General features: G+C 27.2%; 1 protein-coding gene and 1 long non-coding RNA gene across 2 annotated transcripts; one reads left to right on the plus strand and one right to left on the minus strand.

Annotated features, from left to right (window-relative positions):
* The first annotated feature begins 10,870 nt into the window (after positions 1–10,870).
* LOC106351334 lies at positions 10,871–11,611 on the plus strand. Its single transcript, XR_007322678.1, has 3 exons — positions 10,871–10,943; positions 11,047–11,171; positions 11,367–11,611. It is a non-coding gene; the product is annotated as an uncharacterized LOC106351334 (long non-coding RNA).
* A 3,091-nt stretch (positions 11,612–14,702) lies between these two features.
* On the minus strand, positions 14,703–16,476 carry LOC106366031 (ATP-dependent DNA helicase PIF1-like). The gene is made up of 4 exons (XM_048756092.1): positions 16,368–16,476; positions 15,342–16,294; positions 15,221–15,227; positions 14,703–15,136 (listed from the first exon to the last, which is right to left on the minus strand). Exons 1-4 carry the CDS (start codon positions 16,474–16,476, stop codon positions 14,703–14,705), a joined length of 1,503 nt encoding a protein of 500 aa, XP_048612049.1.
* Between the last annotated feature and the right edge of the window lie 7,047 nt (positions 16,477–23,523).

The following is a 23,523-nucleotide window of genomic DNA, read 5'->3' on the forward strand; positions in this document are numbered from 1 at the left end:
CGAACCGAACCCTAAAGATCCTAATTGAACCCAAACAAAAATCTATAAATACACGAATGGGGCTAAAAACTTTAACCTCAAACAAAATACTAATATACCCAAACTGAACCCGAGTGAGTACCAGAATGTCCACCCCTATCAAAAACTATATATCAATAATAAAGAATAATACAGTTTTTTTGTGTATATCTAATAAATTTAGGGAAAATTTGGAAAAATACACTTACATAAGATTTTAATTTGAAAACTACACCATTATTTAAGTTTTTTGGAAAATGCACTTATCCATATTTGAATTTACTAAATTATCCAATCTGAATATTTAATATCATTATCATTTTTTATCATCAGAATTTATTTAATATTTAAATAAACAGTTTCAACAAGAATATAAGATTGTTTAAAAAAAATCTTTATCATATATACACACCATCTTAATTTTTTTTTATTTTATGAAAAAAATAAGCTAGAGGTGTCTCGTCTCCTTCAGAAAAAATAAGCTAGAGTTTTGACGTTTTCTTCCAATTCTATCATACACAGATGAAAGTAATCTCAAACAACAACATTTTTTTTCTTTGATTTCAAACTGTTGTTATGTATCTGTTCTTCATATGCCTTTCCTTTTCCATCATTTATTTTCGATCATGTACTTTATGTCTATCTAACAATTTAAATGAGACATTCGTAAACTATAAGAATCAAACGATTGCTTTCATTTTCCTAAAAGCGTCAACATAAACTAAACAGTTACGTCGTTGTTGTTGCATGGCCTCTTCATAACAATAATGTGGCCGTCTCGTGGATTAATAATTCTCAACACAGTGGTGGGTCTTGGATCGTGCATGACTTCATAGGAGCTGCTCGAGTGCATAGTCGTAGAGCCTTCTCGAGTACGTCGTTGTTGAATGGTAACAGAGCTTCAAGCCAATTGTTGGGCAGCTGATGATCTTTTCAATTTACATTGAAACAGAGTTTTTGTCCGAAAAAACATTGGAACAGAGTTGTAATGGGAATGTTCTCAGCCCAAGTTCAGAAGCTCTCCAAAATCTTCTTGACTACCCGGACTTGCACAATGAGATCTTCAAGACAGTTAGCTCTTTTGACCGGTTCAAGAGTGCTGCACAGTTATGTGATATATTTCTTTTTTTTTTCTTTCCCTTCTATTGTTTCAGTTTCCATGTCGTTGGACTGAACCAGACTTGTTTTGATTTCAAATCAATGAGAAAAAAAGTAGTCACTCAAAACGGAAAGAAAATAGCTTGTCACAAGAATGAATATGTTTGGAGACGATGATGTGATTTTTTGTATAAAGAATGAGTAGTCGGGCAACTTCTTTCTATCCAAAAAACTATTCATAGAAACTTCATGATAAAATCAAAACAAATCATAATTTGTTTTTTTCATAATATCCTTGTTATTCTAAAAAAATACAATAATATATCTATCTCAGGACAGATTTATCTTAAACATAAACAATAATACTATTATTACTAATTTCGAATTTATATTTTAATTGCTGAAATTTCTAATTTGGATAAAAATGTCTTTTCATATTTAGTAAAGCGTATTTTTCCAAAAATAAAAAAGAAGGTGTATTTATCAAAATTGAAACTAATTATAGAGTATTTTTCAAATTATTAAGACCAAAAAAATATTGGTTAATCTATATATTTTGTAAATAAAATTTTTTCAATATATTGATGCTTATAGTTATATGTTAACAAAAGTTTTCAATATATTTATCTTTATAGTTATATGTTATAACAACAACTTATATTTTTTTTTGAAAATTTGCTATATTTATACATGTGAAGAAAAATCATTATATCCAAGAAATATAAAACAAAATATAAACCAAAAATTTGAAACATGTTTAATTGATTAGACTATCATAATAAAACCGGAAAAGTTCTCCCCATAAAATAAGTTCAAGTACCAAAATATACACAAATTTTAAATATCAGTATATCTCATAAATAAATTAATAAAAAGACATAAAAGTGAAATTTAACCGCGCATAGCGTGGATCGCATTCTAGTTTACTTTAATTTCAAAGTGTAAGAGGCGGTATTTTGATACTTTTTTTTTTCTTTTAGGAGTGTCTGGATGATTTAGTGATGGTATTGTCTATGGTATTTTCAATTGTTTCATTTGTTAGATCTTTTTTTTTAAGAGAAATGTTTTGATTATGTATTAATCATTGGTTGTATGTTTTTTTCATCATTTTTAATTTTAAGTTTGGTAACCACAAAACAAAAAAAAAAGATTTGTTAGAAATCATTTTTGTTTTCGGTTTCTCTGGGTGATGAAATGTTAAAAAAAGAAAACGTAATTGCATTTCTTTTCTTTACTTGTTCTTATGATTTTTTCTATTTATTCTTAAAAGTTTATACATATTTGGATTAATTTATGTATTTTTATTAAATTATTATTTGTTGACTAAATTTTGCACCAAACTCAAGCTGTATTATGTATTCTCACTAAATTATTTGTCGTTTCAGTTGTTATATTATCTTATTTTAATCAAACTGATTTTAGTAAAGTATTTATTTTAATTATTTATTAATCCTTGGTTGTGGTTTTCATCATTTTGTTTTTGTTAATTTCTTTAAACTTGAGTTTAGTGTCCAAAAAAGCAAGTCGGATGATATTAACTTTTTTTTTTTTGCTTAGAATTGATGAAATGTCAAAAAAATACTGTAGATGATTTTTTTTCCTTTTTTGTTTGTAAAATGGTTTAAAATAAAATTAGGGGTCAAGGTGGCATCGAACTCGGGATATAAGAGTGTCAGATGGGAGGTGTTTCACCAATTGAACTATGGTGATTCAGTTTTCTTTTTCCTTTTTGTCTGTATAGATTTCTCCATTTATTCTTGAAATCTGGTATTTTAAAATTATATTATTTAATTTTTCCTAAATTATTATTTGTTGACTAAATTTTTCACTGAGCTCAAATTATATTATGTATTTTCACTAGATTTCTATTGCTCTATTTTTATATCAAGCTTCAAACTTTTTTAATCCTTATTTGATAATGTATTAATCATTAGTTTTGATTTTTGTATCATTTTCGGATCTAACTTTAATTTTGGTGGTAGAGAAAAATAAAATATTAAGATTAATATTTTTATTTTATTTTCATTAGTCTCAGTTTGACGAAACGAAAAATAGATTTCTCTTCTCTTTTGTGTTCATGAATTTTTTCTATTTGTTTTTTTCTAAAAATTAGGTATTTTTAAATTAAATTACATATTTTCATTATATTCTTATTTATTTACAAAAACTGATGTTAAATTATAGGTTGTACTGAAAATAGAATCTATCTCTATAATATTATTTGAGAAGTCAGTTTCTTACGTGTCGCGCTCACGTTAATTCTCACGGCGGTTAATTACCAAGATATCCTTAATGAATTAAAATTTACATTTGAATACTATTTTTTTATTTACTTTCCTTTTTTATTTCTCTAAATAACATATATAATAAAAGGAAAATTTTGTAGAGTATAAAAACAAATTTAAAAACAAAACATATGTATATATAATATGATTTCATTAAAAACGAAAGTTCACAAAATAGTTATATTCCATTTAAAAAATATTTTTAATAACATAAAATATACTTCTAGGTAGTAAAATAATTTCTTATATCTAGATTTTCTTAGAAGAAAAGAGATATTTTTATATAATGTGATTTCATAAAAAAAAAATTCACACAAATAATCTTGATATTAGAAAAATAAATATTATTTATTTTAAACAATAAAAAAATATTTTCAAAGTAATAGAAATATTTTTTATATATCTATTTATTTTCTTAGATGATTACATAAAATAATAACATAAACTAATATATGTTTAATATAGTTTACAAATATTACTGAAATATTTTATTTATTTTTATATATATATAGTTGACTAATATCTTTAAATTATAGCAAAAATATATAAATTATATTTTACTTATATAATATAATTTCTCAAAAACAGTCACACATTTTTAGTGCTTATTTTTAAGAGGTATAAAAAACTAAAAATAAATTCTAAGAACAAATAACTACAAAATATTTCAAAATAGCATAACACTATATACTTTAACGAGGTATATGTATTATATTTTATCATTATTAAATTTTTTTTTAATATTTATTTCATTCGAAGCATAATATATCTTAAGTCATAATCTTCCTAAAATATATTTACATATCTAAAACAACAAACAACTTAAATGAAAATAATAAAATTAATCAAAATTTTAATATATTTAGAATAAATTTTATAGTTAAATTCAAAGAATCCAATATATCTAAAAATAGCTAAATTGACTGTAAAAATAACAAAGCCGACCATATATAACATATCTAATATTATATGTCTAATTAAAGTAGTATAATATTATTAATAAAAAATATAAATACAAATTATAAATTAATTTAAATTAAAAGTAAATATCAATCAATGATTATTGTATACTCACTTTATAAATATTTATAGAAAAATCAACTAGTATTGATTAATAGAATTTATGGGTTATTAAAAAAAAAATTTAGTAAATTTAGTTTAAATAATAAAAAGACAACAAATTTAAGTATATTTAAACGCCAATCTTCACGTGCCCTATTATGTTTTTTTTTGTAGAGGCCAGTCTAAACGCCGATGAAAAGTTAACATTTTTCACACGTGGCAAATCCAAAGCCTGAAACTTTGGGTTGTGTTTAGGACAGGAGAGGATCTGAGGTAAGCCCACGTTTGTGGAAGTGGGTTCGGACGATAAGCTGAATCTAGACTGAACAAATAATTAACAACCAAGCTAGCGACTAAACAATAACTGATCAATAAGATTAAATTTTGTAAATCAAACACCACAAATCAGATGAATATGCCTTGACATATAAGTAGAAGATGCCCCACGTCGTAGTCTAAACAATTATTGATAAAAAAATGTTATATTTTGTGTCAAACACCAAAATTCATATACATATAACGTATAAATGTTGTTTATGATGGCTTTCATATTATTATTATTGTTGTTGTTTTTAAAATATACATTGCAAAATAATAAAAAAGAATAACAAAAATAGAAAAACAGAACTCAAAAACTCTAATGGACTTACGTACACAAGCCCAAAACAGAGAGAATAGAAAATATGACCCCAAGGCCGAAAACTTAGCTGCATGAGCCGTACCACTGGTCTTGTGAACTCCTTGTTAATTTTTAGATGTGCTGCAAGATATGACTTGTGACTAGCCTATGCAATTACCGATTGGAAAATGAGTTTGATCAACATAGGTTTTTGGAATTCCGTATCTTTAGATTTGGGTTTGCATGATCCTTTAGTTCAAATGAAAAGAAAATTTAGAACTTCATAGATTTTGAAAATTTACCTGATTACATGGAGTTACACAAAGAAGATAGTGTACTATAATTTTTTTTGATGAAATTTCAAATTTATTGATCTATCAAAAAGAATGTTATTTACATATCAACCCTCTACTACGTAAATAAATTTCTTATCTGAAAAATAGAAATCTAAATCTAAATCGAAATTTGAAACCATCTTTCCAGTAACCCACCCATCTTATGATCTGATCTATACTTGAGAGAACAAATCCTATTCCTCATGGCTTTGTCAATGACTCTGGTCAGTTGCTCCGTTGAAGTTCTGCTTCGTTGATGCCTCCTTCCGTTTCTCTCCCTCCATATATGGTAAACTAATGTCTGAAACAAAAGTCTTGCCAAGCAAGGATCTATTCCCTTGCCCACCCATTCTCTGCAAGCGCTGCACTGTCCACTGCCAATCCAGATTAATGTTGTTGTCTACAAGTCTCTGAGCGAGGTTCTCCCATACAGTGTATGAGTAGGAACAAGCAAAGAAAAGGTGATCTCTTGTCTCATATCTTTCTCCACATAGTTCACATCCTTGAGTTATTCCCCATTGCCTCATTCTATCTCCCGTAGAAAGCCTGTTATTAATAGCCAGCCAAAGGATAGTGTACTATAATTGAAAGTGAATTAAAAGATTAGTTGTCTCTTTTTCTTCAGAGTGAAAACAAAATTGTTCAGTGTGAATCACATGTTATGAATCTTATTATATTTTACTCTTCTTTTTCCAAATTATTATTTTTAAAATTTAAACAATCAAAAAAATGAATTTCATGAAAAGAAAATGAGAGATAAAAAAGCATTGGAGCAAAATCCGCTACATGTTAATTGAAAAACATTACAACTTTTTTTGTAACCACCTGTCATCACTAAGATGATTCTTATAACGATTAAAAAAAATAAGTTGGTCCATCTAATTATATAATAAGTTTTTATTAAACAAACCATAAATTCACTATTAATGTTCTTTATTATTTTTAAAATAAAAGTTACAAAATTTCCTAATGTGGTTAAAGTATATATAACAATTAATGATTTTGAATATTAAAGATTTGATAAAATTATTGTATCTTCTATCATATTTGTTTAATTTTAGACTATTAAAATAAATTAAATAGCTACATTAACCATTTAATAAAAATTTAAATTTTATGTATATGCTATATTTTGAATTTTCAAAAACGAGTATAAATTACTACAACTGTTAAAAGTTTCACATTCAAATTTTGTGATTCATGGTTTAAAATTTTGTTATGCCAAAAATACAAATGATTACAAAAATACATAAAACTGTAATTTAATTAATTTTAAGATTAAACTATATACCATAGACCATATAAAATACATAAATATTTAAATTTCAAAATTTACTTTGAACCATTTTTTTGATAAAAGCTTTGAACAAACAATGACAACTTAATTTTTTTAAAAATTATAAATTACTAAAACAATTGATCCCGCAATGAAAATTTTGTTATTAGTAGTTCAAAAATTTGTGATATAAAATATACAAATGATCAAAAACCATATGAGTAGAAAGTATCATTTAATAGTCATTAACATTAAAAATATATTATATATGTTAATATCCTTTAAATTTAATTATATATTTTAGCAAATAAAAAAAATTGTGTGGATTAATAAAATTTATTTATATGTTTGCACCAATTTAATTATATATGTAATAGCTACAGAATTTTCAATTGTTCAATATATATTTATTATTTCATAATATGTAAAATATAGAATATATAAAATAATTTTTATATATAATGTTCATTCTGCGCAAGGCGTGGCTCTTAATCTTGTAAGGATAGTAAAACTCATCAAACACAATAAAAAGAAAATAACTAATATAATTGATTTAGAGAAAATAATTTTAAACGAACTCGGTGAGAATCAAATAAACAACTATAAAATTAAAAACATAATTAAGACTCATTACTTTTCATTACTTTCAGATGGATTTTAAATTTTTATTTTAAAATAGTGATATTAAAGGAATTTGGTCGAAATTCCAGTTAGCTAAAATATAGTAATACTAGAGTTGGAGCCATGCATCCGCACGGATGTTTGATTTAATTTATATTGATTAGTAATTGTTTTATATAATTCGTACTGGATTATAAGTAATTTTTTAATATGACATTTTGAACACAACAATTTTATAGCATAAATGTATTAAATTTTTTTTCAAACCATAAATTGTATTATTCATTTTTATAATATATATTTTATTGAATTTGGATTGGATTATTTTTCATATGAAAACATGCGTAAAATAAAAAATTTGAAATATTATTTTATATTTAATTCATATATTATATAAATTAATATTTACATGTGTCTTCTACATTTTTAGATATGAGTAATAAATAATCAAAATATCTTTGAATAGATTTAAAATATTTTCTTCTAAATTTACTAAATGGAAATTTTAAAGAAAAATTATTTGTTAAAGTTAATTGCCTCTTCTTCGTAGCTGATGTTTTGATTCCATGAGTGAAACTATTTCACTTACATTCACCATCCACTTTTAAATGGTTTTACATTTTTTAAAAGAGTCAATTTTTTTGCTCAAAAATTTATGTGTTCGGTGAATATTCTTAGATTAAGATGATGGATAGTATATATATACGTGTGTGTGTATATGTGTTTCCCGAGTATGTAGCTGCATCTCAACTGAATATTTGGAATAGGGAGATTTAGTAGTTTACCAAAAAGGATATTCGAATTAAAAGATTATTGGTCCGATTGGTAATGACTGTAACTTTAAAATTTTTGTTGTAAAAAAAATTTGTAGACTTTTTGCTGTGGCTTTAGATTTTATTGCTGTAAAATTTTATGGAAATCACTAAAAAAATGCTTTGGATATTTGGTTCTGCAGAACACTTGTACAGCTGTAGGTTATTTCAAGAGCTATGGTTTAAAAAAAAAAATTAAAGCTTGATTGCTCTGAATTTGGTACTGTAGAAATAAATAGAGCTGTAGACAGCACCTAAAGCAACTACCAGTCACCCCCTATATATATATTTCGTTTATGAGGCAGTTTCAAAAAAAAAAAAAATTTATTCAGATTTTTCATTTCCATTATCGATATCCAATAATTAATATATATATATACATCATATATTGTTTGTAAAGAATACATAATTTAATTGAAAAATTGTTATCTTTCTTCATTTATATGGCAGCATTAGAAAATTAATATTTAGAATATTCGTTTCTTATACTCGATTTTCTTATCATTAAATGTATAATAGATGATAATTTGAGCTCCGCACGGAGTGAGTTTTTAAAATATTTTGTATTTAAATACTATAAACAATACATATTTTTGTTTTCAATAAACCTTTTTTCATTGATTAGGAATAGGCATTCATGTATCATTTGGTTCGGTTTGGATCTTTGCGGGTTCGGTTCGGATCTTTGCAGGTTCGGTTTGGGTTTGAGTTTAGATAACCCATTCATTTTTTTAAAACAAATTAAAGTTCATATATACTTTAAATTTCTCAAAATCTAAATAAAAATACTATATAACATATAAATTTGAATAATATATGCCAAAATACTTGTTGATCAAAAAAAAAAGTTGATCAAAAAAATATGTCAAAATACTTAAACTTAACATAAAAATTGGTTTACCTTAAATATTTGGATAGGAAATCAATAGATATCTTAAGTCTTTTTGGTATTTTGAGTATTGTTTAGCTATTTTAAACATATACTTTTAACTATTTTTATATATTTCCAAGTATTTTAGACAACTTAAGAACATCTTATATATTTTGTATATTTTTTAGATATTAAATTTATAAATAATTAATATATTTAAGTATATAAATCTGGTTCGAATATATTCGGATATCCGAAATATTTGGGTTCATATCAGATTCGGTTCCGGTTCTCTAGATACCAAAATTTTGAACATGTTTGGATATCTAACCGATTTTGATCAAAGTTCGGTACTACTTTTGTGGATTGGATTTGATTCATTTTTTGGATTCAGATTTTTTTTCCAACCATATATTTTTTATTGTAACAAAATTTTAAACGAAATTGACGATGGTTCATACTGAGTTTGAGTATGCAAATTTTTTTAAATTAAAACACATTCTACTATGTACGTGGTCCATTTAATTAACTTTACAATTTCGGATTGGTAAAATATAATTTAAGATTGGTAAAATATAAGCTAGCAAGTTATAATTGTTTTAGGAAATGCAAAGTGAGGAAAGTTAGATTTCGTAAAGCATTAATGATAAATTATTTTTATTTAATTATTGTAGAAGAATACATAAAGCTATATATATTAATTACTTTTGTGGCGGTACTTGTAAATAATTTGTAAGTCTTAAGGTTAATTAAAAAAAAAGTTTTAGGATTAGTTTTTATTTGTACTTATGTTTTAATAGATTAGATAGATGGTTCTTATAGTTTTAACTTTTAAGTGAGTGAAAATATTGACAAAAAAAAAAGGAATTTACAAAGAATTTTGATAATAAAATATAGTATTTTTCCCTAATTCACCAAAGTCATAAAGTCATGTAAGTTCATTAATATTTAAATCTTTTTAGATCCTAAATTGAATAAACCTCTTATAAAATATAAACCCAGAGAATAATAATTACAGTCAAAGTCTTATTATGAAACAGTCAAAGTCTTATTATGAAATAGCCAAAAACAATTTATTATACGGGGCAAATCTCCAAAATAGCACTTTTCCAAAATTTGAAATCTTATCCCAAAACTCCACTCCCCAACTCTAAATCATAAAACCTAAACTCTAAACCATAAACCCTAAACCCTAAACCCTAAATCCTAAACCCCACCCTTAACTCTAAACCCTAAACCCCACCCTTAAACTATAAATCCTAAACCCTAAACCCTAAATCATAAATTCTAAACCCCATCCCTTAACTCTAAACCTTAATGTCTAAATTAATTTACCTGGGGTATAAGTGTATATTTATCTCTTTTGATAAAACATTAAGTGCTATTTTGATCATTTTTATTCTTAGAGACTCTAAACCATAAACCCTAAACCCTAAACCCTAAACCCTAAACCCTAAATCCTAAACCCCACCCTTAACTCTAAACCCTAAACCCCACCCTTAAACTATAAATCCTAAACCCTAAACCCTAAATCATAAATTCTAAACCCCATCCCTTAACTCTAAACCTTAATGTCTAAATTAATTTACCTGGGGTATAAGTGTATATTTATCTCTTTTGATAAAACATTAAGTGCTATTTTGATCATTTTTATTCTTAGAGACTATATTTGCGACAAAAACTTTTTTAGTGATATCCTAGTTATTTTCTCTATTATATGATAAATAATAATTTCGTTGACCAAATTTGTGTTCAAAGTTTTTCATATGGAAAAATTAGATAATATGCTTTATAAAAGATACGGACGATTTTTTTTTTGGTAACAAAAGATACGGAAGTTTGTATATATATAGCACTTACATGATGACCATACAATGACCAGTTCATAAAAAGCAGCAACATTAAATATAGAAGCCAAGAAGTTTTATAGTCAGTTCATACTCATCGTAAGCATTTCCCCAAAACTTGCATCTCTTTTACCAAGAATTTATTCTAATCTCGAAATTGAATATGTTTCTTTTCTGTACGTTTTATTTTCTTTGCAAGAAGACATCAAGATAACAAGTTGGTGCAACCTATAAAAACATAACTAATGGCAACCAAGAAATTTGCATCTCTTCTGCTACCTTTGTTGATGGCCATGCTTACTCTCACATTTATCTCTACGGTTTCAGGTATTATCTTTTAAACCCTTTAACAAAATGAAATCTTTATCTTAAAATCCAAAAAATATATTTTAAATAAGAATTGCATGTTATATTTTTATGTTATTGCAAGTTATTAGTAAATTGTATTGTTTTTTTTATTTTAAAATATTATTAACTTTTTTATCAAAAATATATGTTATTAACTTTTTATGAGCTAAACAGGTGAGAAAGACTGTGAACCACATGATTATGGCAGTTGTCCTAAGGACAAGGATTGTACTGCCCATTGTGAATCTCTCGGATTCAAATTGGGGGGAGTGTGTGTTCCAAGGGAAAGGAAAAATCCTTTCTGTTGCTGCAGGACAAATTTGACAAGTCGTCACGTGTCCCCTAATTAATCTTAACTTTAATTCAATATGAAATTATGTACTCTCTCTCAATTATATGAATAAAAAATAAAATTCAAACATGATTTTTAAAAGAAGACCCTAAACATGTGCTTTATATAAAATAGGGCCCTAATTTCTTTTGTAAAAATAAAAGACAAAAGGGGACCGAGTGCAAACGCACTCTGAGCACATGCTCAGGGCCGGCACTAAGCACCCATAACTACTAGCATAATGTTCTTACAGATCAAATCCAGGTGAAACCAAACCAATGTCATTGCATATAACGGAAGTTCTAAACCAGTGCTCTATTTAACATGTAATGAAGTAGTTCTTAAAATTAATAGCTCTATTTCTATATCTTCTACATTTCTTTTGAAATTATAAGCTATAGATTAAACAGTAAATTATTTGCTAAGCAGTAACCACTAATCTCAATACAATTTTGTTATTCCTTAAACAGAATATTAGGAAACACATAGCTATCTTTTCTCTGTATATGCATATTAATTAATTTATTACAACTAATTGAAAATACCAATTTATAAATATACAAAATCATTATTCCATTTTAGTGAAAGCTTAGCTAAAGAATTTGAATACTAAAAATTCATAAGTCGACATACGAAAGTGACAATCAATGAATGTCAAAGAGATTATGAATATTATTATATTTGCTCATTTTCTTCTTCATTTTTCCAATTTTTTTTCATGAAAAGAAAATGAGATAAAATTATTGGAACAAAATCAGGATTGTAAAACTCATTAAGCACAATCAAACAGAAAATGTCAACATTTTTTCACTCACTAAAAACTATAAGATGCATATTATTATATATTTAGCTAGCTAGGAATTTATACCGAATCCCTTAATATCACTAGTTGTTTTTAAAAATTATTTAAAATACTTCTAAAAGTAATGAGTCTTAGTTATTTTTTTTAATTTTATAGTTATTCATTTGATTTTCATTGAGCGGGTGTACAATTATTATCCTTGAATCAATTATAAGAGAAAAGAATTTTCAAAGAATTTTAATAATAAAAATATAGTAGTTTTCCCTAATTCACCAAATTCATTAACATTCAAATCTTTTCAGATCCTAAATTGAATACACCTCTTATAAAATAGAAACTGAGGAAATAATAACTACAGTCAAAGTCTTGTTATGAAACAGCCAAAATAGGTAAACTATTTATTACTTTCTCTGTTTCATTATAAGTTTCGTTTTAGGTTTCGGCACACGGATTAAGAAAACAATTAATTTTGTACATTTCCTATAAAAAAAACACTATTACCTATACAGCTAACCATATTTCAACCAATAGAAAGATAAAATTTTGCATAAAATTAATAAATTTTGTATTGAAAATTGAAAAAGACATTTATTTTGTAACGACACTTAATATGAAATGGAGGGAATATATGGTAAATAATAATTTCGTTGAACAAATTTACGTTCAAAGTTTTTCATATGGAAAAATCAGACAATATTCTTTATAAGAGATACGGAAGTTTGTATATATATATATCACTTACATGACCATACAATGATCAGTTCATAAACATAAATATAAAAGCCAAGAATTTTTATAGCCAGTTCATACTCATCGTAAGCATTTCCCCAAAAACTTGCATCTCTTTTACACAGGAATTTATTCTAATGTCGAAATTGTATATATTTCTTTTCTGTACGTTTTATTTTCTTTGCAAGAAGACATCAAGATAACAAGTTGGTGCAACCTATAAAAACATAACTAATGGCAACCAAGAAATTTGCATCTCTTTTGCTACCTTTGTTGATGGTCATGCTTACTCTCACATTTATCTCTAGGGTTTCAGGTATTATCTTTTAAATTAACCCTTTTAACAAAAAAAATCTTTATCTTAAAATCCAAAAATAAATATTTTAAATAAGAATCAGTAGACGCAAGATGTTTTGTCTTTATTTGCGTTTTATATTGTATATTGTATTAGTTTTTTTATTTAAAGTATTATTAATTTGTTTGATCAAAAATATATATTATTAACTTTTATGAGCTAAACAGGTGAGAAAGACTGTGAAGCACATGATTATGGCAGTTGTCCTAAGGACAAGGATTGCACTGCCCATTGTGAATCTCTCGGATTCAAATTGGGGGGAGTTTGTGTACCAAGGGAAAGGAAAAATCCTTTCTGTTGCTGCAGGACAAATTTTATAAGTCGTCACGTGTCCACTAATTAATCTTAAACTAGGTGACTGGCCCGTGCGGGCATGAAAATATACTGTGATATTGGTTGAGTTGGATTTTGATGGAAATGGACCTTCAATAGTGAACTCATTGATTTTCATGTATTGCAAGTGCAAGAAAGTTGATACTTACATATACCATGCATCTTCAATGTGGGAAAAAGTGGGACAAGTGAGAGTTTCAATGCTGAGACAGGGTGTGCGCAAATCTTCTAGTTGCAGTATGGTAGAGATAAAGAACGAGTCGCATAACTTTTTTTTCAGAGCACCCTGTGCAATTTGTTAAACTATTCAAAATATGGAAAAATTAATAGTGTTTAGTTTTAAAAGGAAAAAAATTTATATTACACTAAGTGAAATTGTGTTGTATAAATTCTGTAATTGTATATTTTAGGTGAAATATTAAATTTCTGTTTTTTTATATTTTTAAAAAACAGTGGCATATTAAAAGAAAATATGATAAAAATTGAAATATAATCCATAAGTAATATAAAATAAGAAGTACAATTCTCGATAAAAAAAGTTCCTATCGAAACCTGCAAAAAATTATATAATTTTGTTAGCAATCGTACGATATCAAATAGCCTAATAGATTTCTAAATTTTATTGAGACGAAAACTATATTAAATTGAAATACCGTTATCGAAATAGTCTTAAAACTGGTTTGTAGTCAACTACAACCCGTCTTTCGTAAGAGATTGTTCTATCTATTAATAGAAGAAAAAAAAAACAATTGTAAGAATTTAATAATTCAAAATTTCTATCGAATAAAAATAGACTAAAATTGCGTACCGTTCACTATGAAATATTCTGAAAAACTTGTTTGTAGACAACATTCGTTGTTTTTGTCTGCGGCTTCCCTTGTTTATCCGTTATTAGGATTTTTAATCCAGATTTCGACTTTACTCTCGAAAGTGCAACATATAATTGGCCATGAGAGAACACTAGTCTAGGTAGAAACAAACAGACATTTCCAGCGTTTGACCTTGACTTTTATTGATAGTCATCGCAAAAGCCAACGTAAATGGAAACTGTTTTCGACGCATTTTGAAGGGAAACTTTGTGTCAGGTGGTGTGACGAACATTCTCGGGATCCAAACTGACTCTCCGGAAATATCGTTGCCCGTTATAATTCTACCTTGTATCACATGGGGCAATAACTGAGTAACAATCAGCCGAGTACCATTGCATAAGCCATCCGTAACATCCATGTTACAAAGACACAAGATAGGAGCACCACCGTTGAGCTTTAAACAGTGTCTAGGCAGTCCATCGATTTTAACACTGTTCAAAAACTCTGTAGGATATACCACATTTTCTTTTATGTCAACATCAGATGGAATAATGTTGTCAGAGCTAAGGTAAACCTTCTTTTCACCTGAAAGCATTACATCTAAATCATTTTCTTTAAAGACATATAAATAGTTAGTAGAACATAAGACTTAATGATAAAAATTGTTACCTGGCAACTGAGAAAGCATGTAATCATTTATCTTATCCACTTCATCATTTGTGGGAGTCAGAATGGCTCGATATCTATACAAATCCTTATCTGTTGACGTCCGAAAAGATTATCCATAAACCTCTTTTGCAATAGTTTGAATAGGATCTTCTCCACTGTTTGTTATCAGCAAATCCGAAGGGATGTCAATCTCAACTTGGTCGTCGTTATGCAAATTTATTTTTCCATCTCCAATATCCAAAATCCATTTTGAGAAAGATTCAAGCTCTTTTGTTGCATCATCAGTAAGACCAGCAAGCAATCTCATGTTTTTTGTTAGCTTCAAAACTTTGCAGTGCTCCCAATGATATGACGAATTCAGAGCCGCCAAAACAGTCTCTGCTCTATCTCCTCCAGGTATAACCGGTAAAATCTGTCTGAAATCACCACCGAAAACAACAACTTTACCCCCAAAAGGCTTGTCTTCAGAAGATCTAATAATATCACGCATACTGCAATCCAAAGTCTCGAAACAGTGCCTGCTCATCATAGGCGCCTCATCCCATACAATTAGCTTTGCCGCTTTAACCAGTTCTGCATGATCTGATCCTGGCTCCATTTTCTTGCAAGTACTGAATTCATCTATGTCTATCGGAATACCAAATCTGAAATGTGCAGTTCTACCTCCTTCCAACAATAATGCAGCGATTCCACTAGATGCAGTATTTAAGACAATCATACCTCTAGATCGGATGGCTGATGAGAGTGCTTTGTATACGAAGGTTTTTCCTGTGCCTCCATAACCATAAAGAAAGAACACTCCACCGCTATCATTTAAAACTGCATCCGAAATCTGGTTGTATACTCTTCTTTGCTCATCTGTTATCATCGCCATGAGTGTTTCATTTTCCTTAAGCTGATCTTCCACAACATATTTAAGCTCATCATCTATAAGGCGATTGCCGTTGTAACATCCAAAATCTTCTGGCTTTGGCATGAGCTTCCATTTTTTGAGGCTGCGACCATTGCTGAGCAAATGATTTTCAATCTCAGTAAGAGAAATATTTTTGATCTGTTCTATGGTTAAGTTCATATCTGCAAGTTTGATAATTTTATTAAATACCTGAGTTAGATTCTATATAAAAATATTTATTAAAAAAATTCTTACCAAGTCGTCCTGTTTCTCTCCGCTTCTTGTAAAGGACATCTTCGGTAAGATACTCCCAAGTAGCCTCCCACACAACATGAGGCTGAGATAAGCAGCTGGATACCAACATTCTCGCAAAAAGCTTCCGAGTATACGTGCCAGAACTAAAAAAAGCTGGCATCTTTGATAGCTTCTACGTATTCCTTGTCATCATCCATCAACCCTAGCGCATAGCAAGCTTCTTCGAATGTAAGCTTTAGGTGTTGCAGAAAAAAAAGAGAACGAAAAAAGAGACTTCGTAGTGAACGTCGAAGAAAAAAGAGATCGAAGAAAGAGACATCGATGTTTTAATTATTAAAAAAAAACAATCGATCAATGAAATCATGATTGCCACGTGGCAAGAATTCACTAAAGTGACTTCTAATTTAATATATAAGGGGATTTAATTCAATATGAAATTATGTACTCTCTCTCAACTATATGAATAAAAATAAAATTCAGAGATGATATATTCTGCATTATTCTGGTCTGATGATGTATTCTGAATTTTATAAGTCGTTATGTGTCCACTAATTAATCTTAAATTTAATTCAATATGAAATTATGTACTCTCTCTCAACTATGAATAAAAAATAATATTCAAACATGATATATTCTGCATTATTCTGGTTTGATAATGTATTCTGAATTTTACAAGTCTGTCATGTGTTGTTCTTATTATATCCACTTATTATATCCACTTATTATATCCACTGATGAGTTAATGAAGACAGTGTTCGGAGTTAGAAATATTTTTTACTAGGATCATAATATATAAATTTGATATTAAAACTTGATAATATATGATAATATAACAAAAAAAAAATTCTAACGGGACATATGAAAACCTAAATATAAATTAGTGGGGTCAAATGCCAAAATTTGCCAAAATATTAAAGTAATTTGAGAAAAATATACACTACATTTTATTTTCAAAAATCTGAATGAAGATGTGAAGAAACGTTTTCCAGGGAAGAAGGAAAAAAACGAATTAAGAACTCTCTTTCTCGAGCTTCTTGAATCTCTTCACGGTGCTTTCTTTCACCTTCTTGAAGTTCTCTTTCAGCGTCTTCTTCCTCTTCAATACTATCACGATTATCAAACTCCTTTGTTGCTACCATGGCTTTCACAACAGGGTATCTTAACACAAGAGATTAAACCACCACCGACTTTTTACCTTCTTCATCGCCTATCAGAAATAACTGTTTGTCAGGACCAGACACCATTTGTATATCCACGGCCAAAAGCTTCATGTCATACTGAGAAAACAAACCAAAAGATCGATTAATGAGAGACTCACCACTCACAACCTAATGCCCAACTAAAACATTAACTAGTCTCTAACCAACTCACAGAAGCTCTAATCTGCAGCGCTACATTCAGTCTTAGGCTAGACATAATATACATCTAGCTAACACGAAAGCAACTAAACTTCTACAAAGCTTATCACTATCCTAAACACATGAAAAGGTTGCATAAAAAGGGAGAAGTGTGGAGTAGAGAAAGGTAAAACCTGGCCTTTCTTGTTCTTAACTTCGACACTAACAAGTCCCTTTCTCTCAGAACCTTGAACAGGGAACATGAGAAAGCAACGCTTGCTCCTAATTGTTGGCTTGAACTTCTTGAATGTTATGCCACCATATCACATAAGCTCGTAAATCTGATCCTGACAGATGAGCACCCATGACTACTAGCAGAACGTTCCGACAGATCAAATCCAGGTGAAACCAAACCAATGTCATTGCACATAACGGAAGTTCTAAACTAGTGCCTTCCCAAATTATTTTTAGACCTTGTTCAAAAAATATTAACAGCATATTTAACATGTAATGAAGTAATTCTAAAAAGTAATAGCTCTATTTGTATATGTTTTACATTTCTTCTGAAATTACTCCCTCCGTTCCGTAATGATAGATTTTTTAGAAAAAAAAAGTTTGTTTCAGAAAGATGTATTTTTTGTATTTTATATGAAAAAATTGTAAATTTCAAGAAAATTAATTGACTTTATTGAATTACTATTGGTTAAAATTTATTGAAAATTGAAAATTGAAAATTACAGAAAACGATACATTTATTATGGTAGTTTAATGTGTTTTCTTAATATGTGTGAAAATACTAAAAAGTAATCTTTGTGGAACGAAAGGAGTATAAGTTATAGATTTAACAGGAAAATATATTATGATTAAAATAGTTACAAAGATTTTATATTATAAGCTTTAAAGAAATACATGTTAATTTTTATACATTTATTATATAGTTTGCTAATGTTAACCCATCTTACCAACGTATTAGATTTTATTTTTGAATATAAATATTTTATACTTACGAAAATAAAATATATAAAATTTATAAATTTAATACAATTTTATTATATTTAGCTCAATATAATAATTTTCTTTTAATATGATTGATTGTGATTATATAATATACAAAATATTGTAGAATTTTTTATTTTTCATTTTATAAACGATTACTGAATTTATTAATGTATAATAATATTTCAAACTAATTTCCAAATTAGTGAAAATATTTAAATATAATTTTGAAAATGAAGATCTTGTAAAAATCTTTTCAAACAGATTTGTTAGAATTTTAAAATAAATATATCTTATATTTAAAATGAAAAGATATCAAAAGATATTATGATTAAAGTATTTTAAAGATTCTATGTATTATTAGTTTTAATAAAATACATTTAATAAGATTTCTAAGTGATGGTCCAAATTAAAAAAAATCACATATGAAAAAAGTCATGACTTCTATTTTAATATATAAGATTATTTGCTAAGCAGTAACCACTAATCTCAAAACAATTTTGATATTCCTTAAACAGAATATTAGGAAACACATCACTATCTTTTCTCTGCATATGCATATTAATTAATTTATTACAACTAATTGAAAATACCAATTTATATATATAACAAAATTATTATTCCGTTTTAGTGAAAGCTTAGCTGAAGAATTTGATTACTAAAAATTCATAAGTCGTTAAAGGCAAGTGACAATGAATGAACACGTCAAAGAGATTATGAATCTTATTATATTTTGCTCATTTTTTCTTCATTTTTCCAATTTTTAAATTTTTTTAAAAAAATCAGGTAAATGAATTTCATGAAAAGAAAATGAAATAAAAATTATTAGAACAAAATCAGGATTGTAAAACTCATTAAACACAATCAAAGAGAAAATAACAATTATAATTGATTCAAAGATTGTATGTTCTGATTAAAGATTGAATTTTTATTTCCCTTTGATGCTATAGTTTTAGAACAGCTAGAGTTTTGCAATTGATTTGTTCTTTAACTGCTGTTTTGTCGTGTTGCTGTCTGTTTGAAGATAATGGATGCAAAAGGAGAGAACTCATTAGCATTGTTTCCAGCCAAGTTTCGTGAGAGCATGTGGATCAGACGAGGTAACTTGGTACTTCTCTCAGACTTAGTTTAAAAAGGAATATTGAGTTATGCTTTATATTGAATCTAATAAGACTAATAATTAATAAATAAGCTAGATTGTTTGTTTTGACTTACATCTCCGGCTATTGAAGAACTTCAGTCCAGTGTGAAGCGCCATATTGTAAGCTTCACGTGCTTGTTGTTGGTAGTGGTGGCGTTGCGTGAGAGCTCCGATCGTCATCGAAAACGCTATAACCACCCCAATGCCAATGAAGGCTAGCGTCCAAGCATAAGTCTGTTTCCTTACAGTTTTCTTCTTGGGCTTCGGAGAGTGCTGCAATAGCCATCTGCTCTGCATCTCTTCTGACGGCTTTGGAAAAGTCGTCCAGTCCACCTCTTGCATTTCCACCTCTCTTCTCATCTTTTCTCCAGACCTAGCAGACACAGGGAAAGAAAGCGATCAGACGACTGAAACATTTAAAATTAGGATAAAGAGTTTTCTTGTGAGCTACAAACTAAAAATCGTTATTCTGTTTTAGACCTTTAGTGAAAGCTTAGCTGAGGAATTTGAATACTAAAAATTCATAAGTCGACAAAGGCAAGTGACAATGAATGAACGTCAAAGAAATTATGAATCTTATTATATTTTGCTCATTTTTTCCTTCTTTTTCCAAATATTTTTTTAAATTTTTTTTTAAAAATCAGGAAAATAAATTTCATGAAAATAAAATGAGATAACAATTATTGTAACAAAACCAGGATTGTAAAACTCATTAAACACAATCAAAGAGAAAATAACAAATATAATTGATTCAAAGATAATAATTGTACACCCACTCAATGAGAATCACATGAATAACTATAAAATTAAAAACAATAATTAAGACTCATTACTTTAAGAAGTATTTAATATATTTTTTAAAAACAAGTAGTGATATTAAGGGAGTTTGGTATAAATTCTAGCTAAAATATAATAATATGGATTTTATAATTTTAAGTGAGTGGAAAATGTTGAGAAGAAAAAAAAATTTTGCAAAGAATTTTAATAATAAAATGTAGTAGTTGTCCCTAATTCACCAAAGACATAAAGTCATGTAAGTTCGTTAATATTCAAATTTTCTTAGATCCTAAATTTTTAAAAACAATTAGTGATATTAAGGGAGTTTGGTATAAATTCTAGCTAAAATATAATAATATGGATCTTATAGTTCTTCATTCATCAAAAGTATTGTGAAGTCTTTGCACACAACATGCATCAAATTGCAAATCAAATTATATATGAAACTAAAGTGAAGAAAGACTTCCAACGGAATGACTAAGGAAGCTAAAGATTTTGCAACTCGTTATAAAAGTTTAGGGAAACAAAGGAAAAGAACCAGAAGAGTGATGCCAGTAAGCAATAAATTATTCGCTAAGAAGTAACCACTAATCTCAATACAATTTTTCTGTTCCTTAAACATAATATTAGGAAACACATCGCTATCTTTTCTCTGTATATGCATATTAGTTAATTTATTATAGCTAATTTAACTAATTGAAAATATCAATTTATAAATATAACAAAATCATTATTCTGTTTTAGTGAAAGCTTAGCTGAAGAATTTGAATACTAAATATTTATAAGTCGACAAAAGCAAGTGACAATGAATGAACGTCAAAGAGATTATGAATCTTATTATACTTTGCTCATTTTCTTCTTCCTTTTCCAATTTTAAAAAAAAAAAAATTGAAAAAATCAGGAAAATGAATTTCATTAAAAGAAAATGAGATAAAATTATTGGAACAAAATCAGGATTATAAAATTCGTTAAACACAATCAAAGAGAAAATAACTAATATAATTGATTTAAAGATAATAATTGTAAACCCACTCAATGAGAATCAAATGAATAATAAAATCAAAAACAATAATTAAGACTCATTACTATTAGAAGTATTTTAAATAATTTTTAAAAACAGTTAGTGATATTAAGAGAATTTGGTATAAATTCTAGCTTAAATATAATTATATTTTGAAGTGAGTGAAAATTTTGGAGAAGAAGAAGAAAGAATTTGCAAAGAATTTTAATAATACAATGAAGTAGTTTTCCCTAATTCACCAAAGTCATAAAGTCATGTAAATTCGTTAATATTCAAATTTTCTTAGATCTTAAATTGAATACACCTCTTATAAAATAGAAATTGAGGGAATAATAATTACTGTCAAAGTCTTGTTCTGAAATAATCAAAACTAGAATTTGATCCGCGTGCCCACGCGGGTATTTGATTTAATTTTTGTTCAACGTAAACTTATAAACTGCTAGTTTTATAAAAAAATCTTATGTATATTTTTTTATGTTTTACAATTTATATATAGAGTAGAATATATTACTTTATAATATAGACATCTGATAATCACTTTTTTATTTGTACATAATATTATATTAAAAATTTAATAACTTGATGCAATTTGATGTAATTGTACTACTCATATATTGACCTATTGTTTTTTGTTAATTAATTTTAAAACTAAAAATTTTAATTTTTGCATTAGTTTTCTATGAATCTATATTATTAAAACTAAAGTATCTTTCGGTACTGTTAGGAAACATGGATAAAAATATAAATGAGAATTGCTTGAAAATATGGATAAATTAAAAATACTGCTATCCATGTTTCCAAACAATTCTCATTTATATTGTTATCCATTTTTCCAAACAGTATCTTAGTTTTAATAATATATATATACTAGACTAGACAGTAAAAAATATGTTTCTATTTGTTTTTCATGTCAATAATATTATGGCTGAGAAAAATACCCGAATCTGAAGAACCAAATCAATCCCAATCCAAAAAGTAGTACCAAACCCGTACCAAAATTGATTAAATATCTGAATTATTCAATTTTGGTTTTTGGAAAACTGAAATCGAATCTGATCCGAACTGAAGTATTTCGGATACCTTATATACTTATATATTAATTATTTTTAGATGTAATATATAAAAAAACATCTAGAATATACATGATACTTTTAAGCTGGTTTAAATACTTGAAAATATATACAAATAATCAATTGTAAATATCAAAGTAAAAGTATACTTAAAACACCAAAAATATTTAAAATAATTATTGACTTTCTATCCAAATATTTGAACTAAACTAATTTATATGTTAAGTTTAGGTATCCTGACATATGTTATTCAAATTTATATTTAATATATTATTTTGTTTATAGTTTTTGAGAAATTTAAAGATTATAATGAATTTTAAAATTAATTTAAATGAGTTATCCGAACTCGAACTTAACCCACGAAAATCCGAATCGAACCCGAACTGAAATTTAGAATATTCGAATGAGGCCAAAATCTTTGACTCCGGAAACCCGAAACCTAAACATACCTGAACCGAACTCGATTAGGTACCAAATAGATAGTTTTTCATAATATAATAGACTTCCAATTTTTCTTAAAAATATAAGCCCATTACTCTTTTTTTTAATATACTATCTATGTTTCCAAACAAACTTTTTTTTTCTTAAACTGCGATCTATGTTTCCCAACAAACCTCGTTTTTAAAACTGCAATCCATGTTTGCAAACAAACTTTTTTTTTAAACTGCAATCCATGTTTCCAAACAAACTTTTTAAAAAAATTGATATCTATGTTTCCAAACAAACCTAATTTGTACTTAAGTTTTAATAAGATAGATATAAATAGGCAAACAATTTATTATATGGTAAATAATAATTTCTTTGAATAAATTTA

The sequence above is a fragment of the Brassica napus genome, chromosome C4 (assembly GCF_020379485.1).
Source record: "Brassica napus cultivar Da-Ae chromosome C4, Da-Ae, whole genome shotgun sequence".
NCBI classification, from domain to species: domain Eukaryota; kingdom Viridiplantae; phylum Streptophyta; class Magnoliopsida; order Brassicales; family Brassicaceae; genus Brassica; species Brassica napus.